The sequence below is a fragment of the Erinaceus europaeus genome, chromosome 20 (assembly GCF_950295315.1).
Source record: "Erinaceus europaeus chromosome 20, mEriEur2.1, whole genome shotgun sequence".
In the NCBI taxonomy this organism is placed as follows: domain Eukaryota; kingdom Metazoa; phylum Chordata; class Mammalia; order Eulipotyphla; family Erinaceidae; genus Erinaceus; species Erinaceus europaeus.
In genome coordinates, this window is record NC_080181.1 from 13337187 (window position 1) to 13357007 (window position 19821).

Consider the following 19821-nt stretch of genomic DNA (forward strand, 5'->3'; position numbering starts at 1 on the left):
AGAGAAAGAGAGAGAGACACCTGGTTCTGCTTCACAGGTAGTGAAGCTTACCCCTGAACCTGGGTCCTTATGCAATTATTCCATTTTCTATAATTTTCCTCAGAACCATCCCCTCAGCTAACTCAGGGGATGATGATCTCATTTGCTGCACAAAAACAAGCCTTTTGGGCTGAATGGTAATTCCATTCTTGGGTAAGTGATTGGTTCAGAAAGAGACAATGAATATAGAAACCAGTTCAAAGGAAGCACCTGTGAAAGCATTTTCTTACTCTTGAGAGAACCACATGAAACTTTTCTTTCCTCAGTGGAGACAAGTAAGGAAGTAAGTGACTCTAGATGCTGCTCAGGACCAGTTCAGGATGGAGCTGACACTGCTTGCTAGTCTGTAGAAACACATTCTGAAGGGACTGGGCAGTGGTGCATCTGGTTAAGCATACACATTACCATGCACGAGGACCTGGGTTGGAGGCCCCACTCCATACCTACAGAGGGACATTTCACAAATCGTGAAGCAGATCTGCAGGTGTCTATCCCTCTCCCTCACTAACTGTCTTCTCCTCCCCTCATTTAATCTAGACTCTGGAAGTTACTTCAATGAAAAGATACAGGTTTCTACTCTCAAGAAGCCTGTATTCTGGGCTGGAGAGGTAGCACAATGATTATGCAAAAGACTTTCATGACTGAGACTCATAAGGTCCCATGTTCAATTCCCAGCACCTCCATAAACCAGAATGAGCAGTGCTCTGGTCCATCTGTCTGTCTACTAATCGTGTATATCTATCTGTCTGTCTTTCTCTCTGTGTCTTTTATTGACTAAGTATTTTCTTTTAAAAATGAAATCTTGGAGGAGTCAGGTGGTAGCACAGCAGGTTAAGCGCACGTGGTGCGAAGCGCTAGGACCCACGTAAGGATCCCGGTTCGAGCCCCCCGGCTCCCCACCTGCAGGGGAGTCACTTCACAGGCGGTGAAGCAGGTCTGCAGGTGTCTGTCTTTCTCTCCTTCTCTGTCTTCCCCTCCTCTCTCCATTTCTCTCTGTCCTATCCAACAACAACGACATCAATAACAACAATAATAACTACAACAATAAAAAACAAGGGCAACAAAGGGAATAAATGGAAAAAAATTATTTTTAAAAAAGAAAAAGAAAGCAGCTTGCATTCTGTAAGAGGACTAGTCGAACAAATGATTGTACTGTACCGGGGGTGGGGGGGAGACAACTTCAAATGTGGTGTTTAGAGAAAAATAAGAGACATGACTGTAAGTAAGTGAGTTGACTTAGTTTATACAAAGAGATCTGAGGCATTTGAGCTGAGATTAGATGAGGTGCAAACAAGCAGGAGAAGACGGGGGGGGGCAGACTTGAACTGTTCATACAAGGGTCACATGAGAGACCCATTTTAATGTACCTGCAAAACAAAGTCCACAGGGGCTTGCCTGAATCCAGTAAACAACCAAGAGGGCAGCACTGAGATAAAAAAAAAGCACAAAAAAGACAGCAGCCAGAAGAATGTGAGTCACAGTAAAGGACTTAGATTCTATTCAAAGTACAATGCAGAACCACTACTGAAGGGCCCATGAGCTAGTTCACCTGGCAGGGTGCTGCTCTGCCATCCACAGCGACACACAGGACCCAGGCTGGAGTCCTCGGCGTGGCACACGGAAGTTCTGGGGTCAGCTTTAGTGCCCTCCTGTCTTCTCTTCCTCTCTCTGAATAAAGCTGGCTCAGAGCACAAAGTCGTGGTGATATACGTACACCTCTCTCTCTCCCCACCCCAAGCAGGTTTTAAAGTCATGATCGGATTTATGTTTTTGCTTTGTTTATGGTCATTGCCCGGGGCTTCACTATTCCAGGCAGTTTTTTTTCTGATAGAAAGAAACAGAGAGACAACGATACAGAAAAAGACACCAAAGCACCAAGGCTTCCACCAATGTAGCGGGGTGGCAAGTTCAAATCTGAACTGCACAAAGGGCAGTCGGAAAACATGAACCAGGTGAGCTATTTTGCTGGCCTCAATTGATGTTGTTTTAACTGCCACTGGAGCTTCACCACTGGGACTTGGTGACTACAGGATGAACCTACCACTCCTGGAGGTCAGTCTTCCTTTCTTTTCTTTTCCTCTTTCTTCCTTCCTTCCTCCCTTCCTTCCTCTCAGTTAACTGAGAGAAAAAGAAATTCTGAAGGGAAAGATAGAGAAAGAGAAACGCCTGCCACACTGCTTCACCACTTCAAATGAGATGTGGGGACTTGACTTTTGGTTTCAAGGAACACTATTAATTAAAAAATAAACCTTCATCCCCATATATATACGAACACTAAGTCAAATTCAGTGATGTTTACAATAGCTACATATACTGCCCCAAATAGCAAATGTTTATTATAAATGCCTTGTACGTAAAGAACACTGCAAAGTTTACAATGATATATTGTCCCCACCAAGAATGTAGTACATGCTATCTGAAACTAGGTTTTATTGAAGAAAATTAATGGTGTTAAGAATGGTGAGGGAAGGAACTACTAAATAGTCCTCTTGATTCTAATTTCTAGAGGCCTGTGTCTGAAACTCGCATTTTTTTTTTTCAGTATAACATGAGAGGCATTTGTAAATTTAGAAGTATAGTTCAGCCATTTAGTCTCTGCCCAGGCAAGTGTCTCAGCCCTGTTCTAACACAAGTATTTGGATTTTTCCAAGAGCTGACGTCAGGGCTTTTCACAGAGACAGAACAGCATTTACAGGCCAGAGGAGGAAAAAGGGTTTCCCCAGCAGCTCTGCTCAATGTGGCCTTTGTACTGTTTCACTGCTAGAAGCAGGAAGACCCTGCTAGATAAAGCAATTTAGCTCCTGAAAAAAGCTCCACCATGGAAGGATGATAGGTCACATTCCCCATCAAGGGAACATGGCTGAGTTTCTATCTGTGCTCAAGCCCAACTTGAAACGGGGTCATGATCAGAATAAAGCTTTCTGAGTCATCTGAGCACAGCCATCCTGCTTAACTTGTATGTAAAGAGGAGGTAAGCTGGCTGGAAGTAAACATAAACCAGAAACGTAAATGATACAGTGAACTGTTCCACACTCTCTGGGGTTATATTCAAAGGGAGAGGAAACGCACTTGGGAGAATGAAGAGCACCCAATACCTTTATGTTATATTGAGTAATTAAAATCAGGCTAGGTATACTGCTCCAAACACTTGCCCAACATAATCCACGATGAGACAAATAATTAGGACTGGCAAGGTAGCCCACCTGGACAGTGTACTGATTTGCCCTGTGTTCAAGACCAGCCCCTCTGGCCCAGGTTCAAGACCAGCCCCTGTGGTACTGAATCCACAGCTTTGATCTGTGGATTCTTAGCCCAGAGTGCTGAGGCTCCAGGGAAGGGCGAGGGGAGGAGAATAAATGATTTAAATCACAATAATAATAGTTAAAACTTAAAGGCGTAGTTTTACTTGAGCAACTTAACATATGGCAATCTGCATTAATTAAATAGGCTGTATATATTTATTCTAACATTAACTCAGCGAAGTAGGTGTTCTCTCTTTTTTTTTCTTGCCTCCAGGGTTACTGCTGAGGCTCAGAGCCTGCATTCAAATCCACTGCTCCTCGAGGCTATTTTTCCCCTTTTTTGCCCTTGCTGTTTATCACTGTTGTTGTTATTGCTGTCATTGTTGTTGAATAGGAAATAGAAATAGAAAAGAGAATAGGAAAGAGAAATAGAGAGAAGAAGGGAGGACAGAGAGGGGGAGAGAAAGACAGACACCTGCAGACCTGCTTCACTGCCTATGAAGCAACGGGGGGGGGGGGGGGGGGGGGCTGGAACCAGGATCCTTACACCATGTGCGCTTAACTCCCTGCGCTACCGCCCAACCCCTGTAGGTTAATTCTAACTTAACTTTGTAGCAGAGAAATAAATGTGAGGTTCAAAGAGGTTAAGAAACTTTTATAACTAGTAGATGAGGGATCTATGATTCAAACCTTCTTTCTGGCTGGACCCCTTGCTGGCAACCTTACACACCAACGAAACAGCTCGCCTGCACAGTGTGCTGCTCTGTCACAGGCACCACCCAGATTCAAGCCCAGTCCCCGTGGTGTGGAAGGAAGCTTCCCTGCTGCCCTTGTGCTGTTTCCTCAACCCCCCCCGCCCCCACCCTGCCTGCCTCTACCAAAAAAGTAAAAAGACTAATGCCTTACACAGAACATTATCTCCCTTTGTATAGTTTGTTTTCAAATAATAGACAATAAATAAAAAGTATTCACAGAGTGAGAAGACTAGAAATGGCATAAATGCTAAAAGAGCACCTATACTTTCTCTATAGTTTCAGGAAAAGATAAGCCAATATCAACTAGTTACAAAAGACCCTGAATCCCACAGAACTAAGTCTCCACATCCCAAACTTTGCTGGGATCATATCTATATAGCTACTGGCCACAGGGGCAGCATTCAGCTACAAAGCTGAGGAGAAACCTATTTCCACCAGAATCGGTTTTTTCTTTTCATTTTTCTAAATTTTTATTATCTTTATTTATTGGATAGAGACAGCCAGAAATCGAGAGGAAGTGGGTGACAGAGACGAGAGAAACAGAGACACCTGCAACATTACTTCATCACTTGCAAAGCTTTCCTCCTGCACATGGGGCCTGGGGGCTTGAACCCCGTTGCACACTGGAGCATGTGCACTCAATGAGGTGTGCCACCACCACCACCCTCCCCCAGAATGTGTTTCTATATTACAACTTGTCACAAACCAATGTTCCTTCAATAAATATGCATTTAGTTCCAGATAAAGATGAAGAAAACAAAAGTGATTCTTCTCCACCAGGATCCCCTGGATATCAAGAGCAAAAAATAGAGGAAACAAAAATGTTCATGTTCCATAAAAGGACAAGATTATAGCCCTAGACCACTAACTACAGAAAAGATTTGATAAATCTATTAAATTTTGTATCCATCTCAAGGAAGCCTTGGTAGACTTGAGCAGGAAACAGATTCTTTGAACCTGAGAAGCATGTATTTCAAATGTAGATGTAAATACCCCTTGATCAGGAAGGCAGAATAGGGGTGTGGACAGAACGAGTGTGTAGAGGACTCTGCAGAGACTCCAACATCAGGAGGAAGTAGAATTGGGGAATTCGGAAATATATATTACCTATATAATGAATGTTCAACTTCAATGATCAGCAGCAAATAAAAAGTATAATGTAATACAATTAAATACCCACTGAAATGGTTGAAATTAAAAAAGAGTGACAAGAACAAGTATTGGTGAGATTGTGGAGTAGCTGGAACACTGCTGGTAGGAGTGTATGTAATAGAGCTGACTCAGAGGACAGCTTGGCAGTTTCTGAAAAATTAATTATCCTCCCACAGTAGGAGGCAATCATTTCAGTTAAAAGTGATATGAAAGCATATATGTCCATACAAAACCTTACCTATTCAAAGCAAATCTAGTCTAAAGCTTTAAAGAACCCAAGTCCAATCAAATGGATAAGTACATTATACTGTATCCAAATGTGGCAGTATTACTCAGTAGGAGGGTATGAACAATTGATACATACCAACATGGACTAATCTTAAATAATTATGCAGAATGAAAGAATCCAAACCAAAAAAAAAAGTATTAAAAAATTAGAGAGATATATTTTAAGAATTACAAGGGGGCCAGGCAGTAGCGCAGTGGGTTAAGTACATGTGGCACAAAGCGCAAGGCCTGGCTGAAGGATCCCGGTTTGAGCCCCCAGCTCCCCACCTGCAGGGGGGGGTCACTTCACAGGCAGTGAAGCAGGTCTGCAGGTGTCTGTCTTTCTCTCCCCCTATCAATCTCAACTTCTCTCTGTCCTATCCAAAAAAAAAAGAATTACAAAAAGAGGGGCCAGGTGGTGATGCACCAGGTTAAGCGCACACAGTACGAAGCACAAGGACCAAAGCAAGGATCCCAGTTTGAGCCCCCAGCTCCCCACCCACAGGAGGGTTGCTTCACAAGTGGTGAAGCAGGTCTGCAAATGTCTGTATTTCTATCTCTCTCCCTCCATATTACCCTTCCCTCTCAATTTCTCTCTGCCCTATCAAAAAACAAAAACCAGAATTACAAAAAGCAGTAGGAACCTTTGGGAGTATCATATTATCTTAATCATGGTGGGTAACTGCCCAGTTACAGACATTTATCAAAACTTGTCAAAGTGTATACTTTAAACATACACAGATTACTATATACCTGTTCTATCTCAATAAAGCTGTTAGCCTTTAAAAAGTCTAACACTCCATATTATGTCATACCTCATATAGTTATAAACTATTTATTGACTAAGTGCATGAATAAATCATAGATTTTCAGAGTATATTGGTAAACTATGTAAGTAACTTTATATATTTTAACTTTATCCAATGGATTTGAATAGAGTTATTTATTTTACTCTTAGAGCAGTCCTTAATGAGCCTAATTTGAGAATTTTGAGAACTACAAAACACCTTCTATGATTCAATGTTCCTAAATATACATTATAAATTAATAGTATTTAAAGAGTATATAAAAATCAGTAAACCAGGAGTCAGGCTGTAGTGCAGCGGGTTAAGCGCAGGTGGCGCAAAGCACAAGGACCGGCATAAGGATCCCGGTTCGAACCCCGGCTCCCCACCTGCAGGGGGGGTCACTTCACAGGCGGTGAAGCAGGTCTGCAGGTGTCTTTCTCTCCTCCTCTCTGTCTTCCCCTCCTCTCTCCGTTTCTCTCTGTCCTATCCAACAACGACAACAACAATAATAACTACAACAATAAAACAACAAGGGCAACAAAAGGGAATAAAATAAATATATATAAAAAAAAGATCAGTAAACCAAAAAGGAACTTTTCTTCATTGTTTCTCTTTACATATGCAGAAATATCTAGCAATGTGCTAATCGATTGACTGATCTATTTATTATGTGTTGTAGAAGCCTCACAAAAGTTTTACCACCCCTGAGTCAATTTTTCCTTTTCTTACAGAAGCTGAAAGACATAAGAGCTAAATGTGGGGCTCCCCTGTGGTGATGGGCTTCAACTCTAGGTTTCTTGTGTGGTAAAACACAGGCCCCAGCACATAAACTATTCCACAGCCTTAAAAAAGTGTTTTCTTCTGGGCCCCAGGCTTCACTTTTTCAGACGTGGAGGAACACCAACAGCATCAAACCTTCCTCCAGTGCCTTGGCAGCCGGGCTCCCACCTGGATCATAGACTTGGCAAAACACAAACTTTCTATATGTCAGTTCTATTTGTCAGTCCTAATAAAATACTGTCAAATAGACTCGGGTAAACCTCAAGTTATTATGAAGTTCTGTACTAACAATAACCCTAGAGAAATTCCAACAAAATTTAGTTGACGTTTATAAACTCAATTGTTCTGGGCCACACATATCAGGGCATTAAAAAATAAACTCAATTGTTTTGTAGTTTTCAAAATTCTCAAATTGGATTCATAAAGAATTGCTCTAACAGTAAAATAAATAACTCTATTCAAATCTATTGGATAAAGTTAAAATATATAGTTACTTACATTTTTACCAATATACTATGCAAGTCTATGATTTGTTCATGCACGTAGTCAATAAATGAGTTTATAACTACAAGCTATATACACTATGTAAGGCAGGAACTACTAGGTGAGGCCTTTGTAACTTATATGGGGGAGTGAAAGAGGACAAACATTAATGATTCTAATAATTAAGTGGTAGCATGTTTGAAAATTATATACATACTTCAGCCAGGTATGTATAAAATCAGAAAAAGAAACTAAGTATATTTCAAAATGATAAGATTGGTTTCCAGATGCCAAACAGAAAAGGCTTCTAAATTTAAAGCATACATGCTAAAACTGAACTTTCAGTGACCTAGTCCAACCTTCACACTTTCTGGATGATGTTAACTGATTTACCCATTCAATCTGGCAGCGGCCAGGGTCTTTATCTATTGTTTACTCTGTCACCACTCTGTGATGTCAAATCATTGTGATGAAACGTTTGAATCTGCTGGGATGGAAACAGTGGACGGTGTTTTGGAACTTTATTGGCCTGGCCTTCTCAAGGCTTTGTTGCTCATGGGAAATTACTCAAAGCCATGAAATGTGAATGTCTTCATCAATAAAGGAATGAAGGTGATCATTTTGTGGCTTGGGTATTAAGAAGATTAAATATAATTTACATAGGAAGCCTACAAACCAGTATTAAGTATATAATCAATACTTGCAGAAAAGTAGTACATCATATATATACATTTTTATGTCTTTTACTAAACTACAAGCGTCATGTATATGCAAAGTCACCTAACAAAACATAAATGCTCTATCAACATGTGCTTATAGTCAGCCTTCAAAGAGTGGCACACAGTATCATTAACTCATACCAGTAGCAACCAGTGAAAGTTTCAAAGTGTGCTTAAAAATGCACAGAAGGGGGCCAGGCGCGCGGCGCGCCTGGTTAAGCGCACTTAGCGGGGTTTGAAACCCCCTCCCCCCCCCCCCCCCCCCCGTCGCCGCCTGCTAGGGGAAAGCTTTGCGAGTGGTGAAGCAGTGCTGCAGGTGTCTCTCTGTCTCTCCCTCTCTATCACCCCTCCCCCTCTTGATTTCTGGCTGTCTCTATCCAATAAAGATAATAAAAAGTTTTTTAAAAAATGCAGAGAAGGCTGACATACAAAAGACTTTTCAGCTTTCAGTATCATAAGCTAGGGTCCTAGGTCTTACTGTCTATGAGAAAATAACTCCCACTATAACAATATGAGAAAACAGTAACGCCTGCAGCAATCTAAACCACTTCTGCTTTTCACATCATGCCTTTGCTTCTGTATAAAGACATGACTGATGATGATGATAAAGAGATCCACCACCAGACTGCAATTCCAGTACAGTCATGTAGCAATCCAGTTTCTTCATATTTATAGCCAATGTTTTAGCTGAGGAGGGCAAAAATAACACAAACTAAACAAAGGAAAAAAATAACAATAGTTCAAATTCGAAAGTGTTTGGTACCACAGACATCACCCTTTCCAAGTGATGATTTCAATTTAGTTTCCAATGAAAAAGCAATCCTGCAGAGGACTGTGAAAGAATTCCCTCCCCCACTACCAGATTTTATCCTCCAGTTCCGCTTCTAGGTCCCTCGTGTACCAAAGGGGAAACCATCCTACCATCCTGAAGCTTCAGATAATTAAATCACAATTCACAGAATAATAAAGCAGCTAGCTAAAATTCAAGAGAGGGTATGTCAATTCACTTCTAAAGAGGTGAAAGAACGATGCTGCTTCCCACCCTTCTGAACAGAAATACCCCTGCAATGCTGGATATTAAAACCTTTGTTCTCAAGCTAAGCAATTAATGCAGAGGTTTTCCAAAACTAGGAATTCTCTTCCTTCTGGTCCAATTAGGATTTTTTTAACATGGAAGAAATCTTAAATGCTAATGTAAAAAATAATTTTTTATTTTATTTTTAATTTTTTAAAAAACAATTTTTACAGTGTCCTTTTTTCATTTTCTCTTGTGACAGGTACAATCCCTGCACTGAAGCAATTTTTCTATCATTTTTCTACAGTTCACACACCACACAGAAAACAAAAGACTGCTGTAGATTACCTGGATCATCAGACAAACCAGCAGACAAGTCAAAGCTTGAAAGGCTTGTTTCCATGGAGGAGAGGAGAAGAAAATCCTCATCAAAACGCCAGTGCCTTGGCAGTCCTGGGCTTTTATTTATACACGCACATCCTCGGGAAGGCATTTGTCGGGTGATTTTTACTGACCACACAAGGGATGATATGAAGAAACCCCACCTCTTCTCCCACCCCCAACTGTTACCATCATCAATGGGAGCCCTACACTAACTGGCTAATGGAGTGCCAAAGAAAGCATCCACGTCCACGTCCGCATCCCTGCTCTAGGAGAATGCAGCACAACTGCACATATGACAAAGCAAGCAAGGACTATAGCTGACAAGTTGTTTTCTTTGTTTTGTTTTTTCTTTTTTAAGCAGAGCAGACTAAGCAGCTCTCCCAAAACTGAAAACATATGCAAAGAAGGCACAAAAAATTAATTTTCTTGAGGCTAGCCTGTATATAGTAGGTCTTTTCAAAAACATGTCTGTACCAAAAACAGTCCCCCAAATAACTTCACATTTTGTTGCTGCTAGTTTCCTTACCCTAGTGCCAAACAAGCACACTAAATTGGGATTTTTTTTTAAGTCTGCTTTTGTTGGTCACGTGACTCTTTCAAAGATAATCTGGGACAGGAGGTGGAGTGGAGGAAAAACAGATTTAAAAAAAATGGGAGGAGGACAAATATTTTCTGCCCCAATAAGCCTAATTAAGTTTGTAAGCAAGGCTAGGAGAATTGAAATTTCTTCTTGCTACTCTGTCTGTTTGTGTTTGATTATTGTAAATCTTCCCTGGTCTCTTACTATGCCCCAGGCATCATGATGTCTGGCACTCTGTTAACTACCATCCCTGCCACTCACAGAGGAGAATGAGGGAGGGTCAAGAAATACATTCATTCAACCTGATCCCTAGAAGCCATGTAATTTTGCTAAAACATAATTTGCTTCAAACTTTGTTCTTTAACAAATGGCCTGTCATACTGAGAAAAACGATTAACCTCCATTTTTCTTTTCTGAGGCATAATCCAACTTGCATACATGACTTAAGATCAGTATGTTAGTAATAACTAGTAAACACACTGTCCTACCTTATAAAACATGAGAATACGTAACTTTACGCTGACACTCAGTAATAACCCTGGAGGCAAAAAAAAATAAATGATAAAGGTCTAGGGAGTCAGGTGGTAGCGCAGTGGGTTAAGTGCAGGTGGACCGGCATAAGGATCCCGGTTCGAGCCCCCAGCTCGAATCAGTAATCATTTCACTCACATAAAATACAGTCCAGGATTCTATGGCTATAGTTAGTGACTGAGGAAGAATCAACCTGCAAGGACCACATGCCAGTATTTACAGAAAATAAATTAAAGTGGTCCAGGAGGTGGCACAGTGGATAAAACATCGGACTCTCAAGCATGAGGTCCTGAGTTCAATCTCTGGCAGCACATGTACCAGAGTGATGTCTGGTTCTTTCTCTCTCCTCCTATCTTTCTCATAAGTAAATAAATAAACTCTTTAAAAAGAAAAAAGAAAATAAATTTAAAGAGGGAAGGGGTAGATAGCATAATAGGTATGTAAAGAGACTCTCCTGCCTGAGTCTCCAAAGTCGTAGGTTCAATCCCCAGCATCACCATAAACTACAGCTGAACAGTACTCTTGTAAAAATAATAATAATAGAAAAAAGAAGACCCAAAGGATACACAGTTTTCTGTAGTTTCTCTGAACTACAGCATAATAATTTTAATGCCCCCTTAAGCACTATTAAAGAAAATTTATTGAATTTCTGGCTCGTAAATCACACAATCATACCATTCAGAAGTCACACTCCTAAGAAGTTTACAAATGGTCTGAAAACTAACATCCACACAAACATCCTCATGGATCTTTACAACAGCTTTACTCAAAATTGCTCAAAAGAGGAAACACGCTAGATGTCCTTCAGCCAGGGAGTGGGTAAACAAATGATTATCCAGACAGCAGAATACTATTCAACCCTTTAAAAAAGAATAATTAGTTCATATAGCAACATAGATACATCTTAAATGAACTATGAACTATGGAAAAGAAGTTAGATGCAAAAACCTAGAGACTTCCATATCATTCCGTTCACATGAAACTCTGGAAAATACAAAATTAAAACAGACAAAAACCAGGTCAGTGCTAAGGGAAAAGTGGATGAACTACAAAGGATAGGCACAGGGGAGCATTCAGTGTGCAAAATTTACGCTTAGGAGACTGGAGTGGTGAATACAACTTTATTCTTTTGTCAGAACCACAGACACATTAAGCAGAGAGATGAAGAGCTCAGTAAATACACGGATCAGAAGTCTGCTTAGGAAGATGTTGACTGTCCTCTACTTAATCAAGATTCACCACAATCATAATGACATGCTGATTCTGAAATTCATATGGAAACACAAGGAATCTAAAAAAGCCAAGTGATTTTTAGGGAAACCATCAAGTTATAAGAGTCAACCTTATTTCAAGATTTAGATAAAGTTAAGGCAATCAGCACACAGGACAGGTATATTAATGGGGGGAAGGGATGTTAGTAAACTCCCGAGCAGACTGAGTTCTTCATTTCAAAATACTTTTAATTAGGTCTTAGAGTTAACCACCTATAAAAGTTTTCAGGTACAATGTTTCCCTCCTCAGTGCACTACCCCACCACCAATAAGCAAAAGCATCCTCCACCAAAGGCCATTGGACCACTTTCTCTGGACAGCCACCTCAGAGCCCTCCCCCAACCCTTTGTTAACATCACTTTTGTTTAGTCCATGGCCTTCATTGGTCTTCGCTTATTTTCTTGGTTTTATCTGCTTTTCCCCTATGGGTGAGGTCAGTTTTTGTTTTCATCTTGTGGGAGTCCTTTTAATATCTCTTAATAATAATAGGCCTGGTTTAGTGGTAATTCCTCTAGCTGTTGCTTATCTTGAAAAGCACTTCATGTCTCCTTGAAACCTAGTTGATAACTTAGCAGGGTAAAGCATTCCTTTTCATTCAGAACTTTGAATGCATTCTCCCAGTTCTTTCTAGCTTTTAGTGTTTCGAAATCAACTGAGAGTCTTAAGGGATTTCCTCTATATGTGACTTTTGTTTCTCTCTGGCTGCCTTAAGTAATATCTTTGTCTTAGATCTTGGACATTTTAAATTGTTTTCTTTTAATTTTTTATTTATTTATTTTTATTTTTACCAAAGCACTGATCAACTCTGGCTTATGGTGGTGCAGGGGACTGAACTTGGGACTTTGGAGCCTCAGGCATGACAGTCTACTTGCCCAAACATTATACTATCTACCTGTGCCCTGTCATTTTAATTAGTATGTGCTAATTAGTAGTGAACTTTGGTTTAGATTCCTTTTTCTCAGGGTCTTTTGAGCCTCCTGAATCTGAGGGGCCATCCCTTCTTTAATTTGGGAAAAATTCTCTGCTAAAATTTCTTCAATATTAATATTCCTCTCCTTCTTTCAGCCTTATGACACAAATGCTGTTTCTCTTGATACTGTCCCGTCACTCTCATATAATACTGGGTTGTTGGAAAAGCTATAATGTATTTTTCTGTTTTTTTTTTTTTTTTTTTTTGCTTCCAGGGTTATTGCTGGGGCTCAGTGTCCGCACCATGAATCCACTGCTCCTGGAGGCCATTTTACCCCCTTTTGTTGCCCTTGTTGTAGCCTAGTTGTGGTTACTATTGTTATTGTTGATGTCATTCGTTGTTGGATAGGAGAGAAAGAAATGGAGAAAGGAGGGGAAGACAGAGGGGGGAGAGAAAGACAGACACCTGCAGACCTGCTTCACCACCTGAGAAGACTCCCCTGCAGGTGAGGAGCCAGGGGCTCAAACCAGGATCCTTATGCCAGACCTTGTGCTTTGTACCACCTGCACTTAACCAGCTGCGCTATTGCCCGACTCCCTGGGGTGGCTTTTTTTAGGTCAACTTTTTGTTCTCCCCTTTTGTCTTTGCTCTATTGTTGGTCTGCTCCTAAATTCTGCTTCTAAGACCCCTTCTGTTTTACTGGTTTAATCCCCCCTGCTTAACACTGTATTCTATTTACATAACCACTGTTAACTAAGCACCGCCCTGCCTCTAGGGTATTGGTTTAATCCTCACTGTTTTGCACGCTTTTTCCTTCTCCCCACCCCCTATCCTATGTACATCCTCTTCTGACCTGACACTTCAGTCTCAGGATATATAAGGACAAGATTGTGATTAGAGATAGCTTAGATTACGCTGCGTTCCACAAGAATAAAAACTGAACTGCATACCACTCAGCCATGAGTCCCTGGTCGGCTCTCTCCCGCCCATGAAGCTAGCCCAGCACTCTATCGTCTTGCTGGTATTTTCCTCTGTTGTTTGTTTTTATCTCTATCACATCATTCTTCATTCCTCTGAGCACTACTATGAATTATTGATAAATTTCCTCATTTCTGGGTTTGTTATGATCCTCCATATTTCTCCTCAATTCAGCAAACATCTCTAGGACCAATGCTTCAAGGTCTTCATCAATGAGTTTGCAGAGTTCTAATGAAATGTAAGCTGTTTTCATGGTCCAGCATTGTCGACAAATTATATTGTATTCCCATTATGTCTGATTCTCAACGATGGTGACTGAGCTGGTAGGGCCCTGACTAGAACCAGAAGGTACCTGGGTAGAGAGACCAGGTACCTAGCTGGAACAAGGCGGACTGTACCAGAGTAGGCTGAACCCCTAGCTGGAGCTGGAGCTGGAGCTGGAGCTGGAGCTGGGCAAGCTGTACTGGGCATAGGATGAGCTCAGTCATCCAGTACAGGATGAACACAGTGAACTGAGCTGGGAATGAGCAGAGCTGAGCTGGGCTGAGCTAAACCTCAGTGGACTGCAGAAGATGGAGCTTGTACGCCTGGGTGGGATCTTGTGGAATGAGCCCTCTGTTGGGCTGGCAGCAAGGTGTCTAGCTGGGAGCCACTGGGCTGAGAAGCGGGTGGCTACAGCAAGCACACCCAGTAGCCATCAGAAATCAGCCAGACCACAAAGGCAGGTGGCTGTGGAAGAGGCTGTGCCTGCTTCAACTTCAGCAGCAGAAGCAGCCAGCACTGAAGTACTGAGAGCAGGAACTCAGTAGGGCAGCAGCAGCAAAAGCCTGTGTCAGGAGACCCAGAAGGAAGCTAATGATGGCCTTTGTTTTTAGTCCCGCTGCCCTTGCTGCTTGGATTCTGGGTTGCTGTAACATCATCTGTGCTCTCAGCTCAATTCCATGTTGCTTCTTTGCCATGTATTTATTTTTTTGTTGTTCATGATAGCGAGAGCAGAGCAAGGAACCTAATCTGCTCCTATGTTAACTGAGGTGTTTTTATATTTATTTATTTATTGTCATCAGCATGATGAATCCACTGCTCCTGGTAGCTATTTTTTCCTTTGTTTCTTTCTAAATTTTTACTAGATAGTACAGATAGAAACTGAGGTGCCAGGTGGTGGCACACACCTGGTTAAGTGTACACACTGCATGTGCAAGAACCCAGGTCCAAGCCCCTGGTCCTACCTGCAGGGGAAAGCTTCACGAGTGATGAAGCAGAAGCAGAACTATTAGGTGTCTCTCTGTCTCTTTCCCCCTCCTCTCTCAATTTCTGTCTCTACCCAATAATAAATGTAATTTTTAATTTAAAAAAATAAGAAATTGAGAGGGGAGGGCAAAAGAGAGAAAGACACCTGCAAACCTGCTTCACTACTCATGAAGCATCCCCCCGCTAGGTGGGGAGTGGGGGCTCGAACCCAGGTCTTTGTGCATGGTAATGTGTGCACTTAACCAGGTGCACCACCTCCCAATCTGATTGACTAGTATTTAACAGAGGCCAGCATCAATGTGGAAAGAACAGTCTTTTCTATGAATGGTACTAGAACATTTGTGAACACAAAAACCTTAATCCTGGGAGTCAGGCGGTAGCACAGCAGATTAAGCGCACGTGTTGCGAAGTGCAGGGACCTGAGTAAGGATCCCAGTTCGAGCCCCCGGCTTCCCATCTGCAGGGAGTCGCTTCACAATCGGTGCAGCAGGTCTGCAGGTGTCTATCTTTCTCTCCCCCTCTCTGTCTTCCCCTCCTCTCTCCATTTCTCTCTGTCCTATCCAACAATTGACGACATCAATAACAGCATAATAACTACAACAATAAAAAAAAAAGGGCAACAAAAGGGGAAATAAATTTAAAAAATTAATCCTGATTTCACAGCAATACACTAAGCTGATATGTTATAAGCATAAACATAACGTCTAAACTAGAGAAATTCTAGGGAAAAAATTGGGAGGGAAAAAATGAACTTAAAAAAAAAATGTGGCCCAGGTGGCAGTGCAGTGGAAACAGCACTGACTGTCAAGTGAGGTCCTGGGTTTGAGTCTCCGCATCACATGTGCCAGAGTACTGCTCTGGTTCTGTGTCTTCTTCCTCTCACTAACAAATATCGTAAAATAATAATTTTAAAACATTTTTATTTTATTTATTCATTCCCTTTCGTTGCCCTTGTTTTTTATTGTTGTAGTTATTGATGTCGACATTGTTGGATAGGACAGAGAGAAATGGTGAGAGGAGAGGAAGACAGAGCCGGGGAGAGAAAAATAGAAGAAAAATACACACCTGCAGACCTGCTTCACTGCTTGTGAAGTGACTCCCCTGCATTTGGGGAGCCGGGCTCAAACCGGGTTCCTTAAGCTGGTCCTTGCACTTTGCACCACCTGCGTTCAACCTGCTGTGCTACCGCCTGACTCCCAAAATAATAATTTTTAGATTTAAACATACTACTTTACAAAATTATTTAACTTCTCAATGAGCAAGGTATCAATATACCTGTTTGGTAAAACACAGTTGCCATATCAACTCACCTAACTAGGATATTCCTACCAGAACACTGCAACACTTCATAGGAAGTAAGACTGACAAACACTGCTTTCATCAGACAATCAAGGTCACCATCAGTTGTCCAGGGCCATGTTGATAGTTGATTACATCGATCTGATGAAAGTGGCACCTTAACATTCTTTCTAACAGCCAGTAACTCCAGTCCATCATGAGAAAAAGACCAGGCCAATTCCAGTGTTGGTGGTATACAAAAAATACTTGACTAGAATGCCTCCAAACCATCCAATTCACAAATCTGAGAAACTGCCACAACCAAGAGATCTAAGCAAGCATGACAACTAAATGTAATGTGTACAGGATCTTGGAGGAGGAGGGGGGAAAAAGACAGTGATAAAAAAATAAATAAATAAAACTAAGGAAATCAAACTTTGGACTCAAATCAAAAATTGTATTCAAATGCATTAAAAGTCAGAAAAACACGACATGGAGGTGGAATGTTCAGATGGGGGGTTCTGAAAGTGAGTATGGAGTTCATCTTCCTCTCTGCACTAGGTCTTCATGTTTCTGTAAACCTAACCCTGTAATAAAAAAGCAAACTAGAAAAAAAATTGCCTTACCGTTCTTCTCTACCAAAAAAGAAGTGCCTCTCATGAGATGAGCTTAGACTACTACAGGAAAATGACAGAAAAGACATAAGGTGAAGCACAAAAAGATCATACTGGTGGTGCCAGTTGAAAGGCTTTGTTACAGTTGTGGTTGAATAAAGTTTTGCCGCTCTGAGGGTCTGCTACCTGGTAAAAGATAACAAATGCAGAGAAGGACTAAAGGAAGGGCCATAACTGAACAGGGACGTTAAAAATACTTTTCCACTGCTTTTACAGCTGCACTAGTGTTCTGACGTCAGTCTCAAGACTCCCATGGATTACAACAATTCACCCTTTGTTATTTGCTGTATAACTTTTAAAGTAGAGCCAGTTGCTAATGAATGCTCAGAGTTTTCATGATGAGAAAACTAAATTTACTTAAAATCTGAGAAATCCGGTGGCCAATTCTGACAGGTTGAGGATCAGGAATGGCTCAAATGAGCAGCTTATTTCTCCTCCTGTCAGCTCTTTAGACCATTCACTTCCTCATTCCTAGTCTTCATTGGGAAACTAAACAGAAAGCTTAACAAGAATAAAAAAACATCTGGTAGGTAAAGGCAAATTTATTAACTAGGAAAAAAATTGTTGTAGAATATATACAAGAACTCAGCTTTATGGTTAAAAAATAAGAATAAAGTGAAGATAAGTGACTAAACCTAAATCTGAGAAGTTTGAATATGTGTAACTAAGAAGCAAAAGTATAAAAATATGCAAGCTTACAATACCAACGTTACCATTCATAGTACTTATTGCTAGAGAGTGACAGAGAAGTCATGGAAAAGTACGTATGCATATCTTGGTTAGACCTGACATTTTTATTTCTTTTTTGTATAAATATTTAACAGTGAAATAAAATGAGGTGGAAAAGAACTTTTTAAATCAGATGCTACATCTAATTGAGATTTATATTTAATAACAATCAAGAAAGCACTGTTTTCCTTCAATATATTTAAAAGTAATTTGTTGAAAGACTGAAACAAGGTCATATATATCCAGAATACAGCTGCTATTAAAAACACACCACTCTAATTAATCTCTAAGCATTGCTTAAATGGCTTCTACCAGCAGCTAACAGATCAAAAACTTACCAATAAGCACAAATTCTTTAATAGCTCTCTCTCTCTCTAAAATTCATTATGAATTTTCCGTTAAAAATGAAAGTACTGGTGCCAGGTGGTGGCACACCTGGTTGTGCACACGTTACAGTGCCCAAGGACAAGGATTTGAGCCCCCAGTCCTCACCTGCAGGGGGAAAGCTTCACAAGTGGTGAAGCAGGGCTACAGGTATCTCTCTGTCTGTCTCCCTCTCTATCTTCCCCTCCCCTCTCAAAAGAGAGACACCTGCAGCACTGTTTCACTACTGGTGAAGCTTGCCCCCTTCTCGCAGCTAAAGATGAGGGGCAGAACCAGACTCCTTGAACGTAATAATGTGCACTCAACCAGATGCACCACCACCCACCCCCATGAAGATGTTTTAATGAAGTTTTTTTTTTTTTTTTTTTTTTTGTGTGTGTGTGTGTGTGTGTGTGTGTGTGTGTGTGTGTGTATGTGTGTACCGCAGGGGCTGGGTGCCTGCACTATGAATCCACTACTCCTGATGGTCACCTTTTTTCCATCGCTGTTGTTGCTGTTATTATTATGGTTGTTGTCATTGCTGCTGTTGTTAGATAGGACCAAGAGAAATTGACAGAGGAGGGGAAAACAGAGGGGGAAGAGATCTGCTTCACTGCTTGAGAAGTGACTCCCCTGCAGGTGGGGAGCCAGGGGCTCAAACTGGGATCCTTGTGTGGTCTTGAGCTTCATACTATGTGTGCCTAACCCAGTGCGCCACCACGTGGACCCATGAATTTTTTAAAAAAGGAAAACATTTCATAGCAAAAAAAACATGGGTTTTGGAATAGGCCAGATTCAAGATCAAAGCCTGGCAAAGCCTCTTGATGACCTGTGGGACCCTGAGCTGCTCAGTAACTTCACTGAACTTCAATTTCCTCTGAAATGATTAGAACAAGTATTGACTTCACAGGAACACTGTTGAGGCTGAGACCTGTATGCAGTTCAGTATTCAGGACATACTCAGTGATCAGCAAAAGCTGACGCTCTTTATTAAAAAAACCGCTCAAACAGAAGAACACTATCTTATACTCCACAATGGAATCTTCTGAGTCTTAATTTAACACTAAAAATGTACTCTAATGGATTTTAATTTATTAAAAGCATCCAAACAGGGAAATGGGCAGTAGCGCAGTGGGTTAAGTGCACGGAGCGCAAAGCGCAAGGACTGGCATAGGGATCCCGGTTCAAGCCCCCAGCTCCCCACCTGCTGGGGGGTTGCTTCATAGGCAGTGAAGCAGGTCTGCAGGTGTCTTTCCCTCCCCCTCTCTGTCTTCCCCTCCTCTCTCCATTTCTCTCTGTCCTATCCAACAAGGACGACATCAATAACAACAACAATAAAACAACAAGGGCAACAAAAGGGAATCAATAAATAAAATAAAAAACAAAAAAAATAATAAAAGCATCCAAACAAGATAAACTGATTTTAGTGCTGCCTTATAATCTTTGGGGAAAATCTCATCAATACACTTTAAAAAATTGAGGGCCGGGCAGTAGCACAGCAGGTTAAGAGCACATGGCTTAAAGTGCAAGGAACAGTGTAAGATATATATATATATATATATGTGTGTGTGTGTGTGTGTGTGTGTGTGTGTGTGTGTGTGTGTGTGAAAAAATGTGTGTGTAGGAAGTTTCTAA

At 41.1% G+C, this 19821-nt stretch overlaps 1 protein-coding gene across 1 annotated transcript in view; it reads right to left on the reverse strand.

Moving 5' to 3' along the window:
• ARHGEF12 (Rho guanine nucleotide exchange factor 12) overlaps positions 1-19821 on the reverse strand; it is a 151763-nt gene that overhangs the window by 99755 nt on the left and 32187 nt on the right. Inside the window, exon 2 of the mRNA XM_060179899.1 lies at positions 16453-16582. Within this exon, the coding sequence (XP_060035882.1) occupies positions 16453-16523 (71 nt within the window). The 5' untranslated portion in view covers positions 16524-16582. The remainder of the gene's footprint in view (positions 1-16452; positions 16583-19821) is intronic.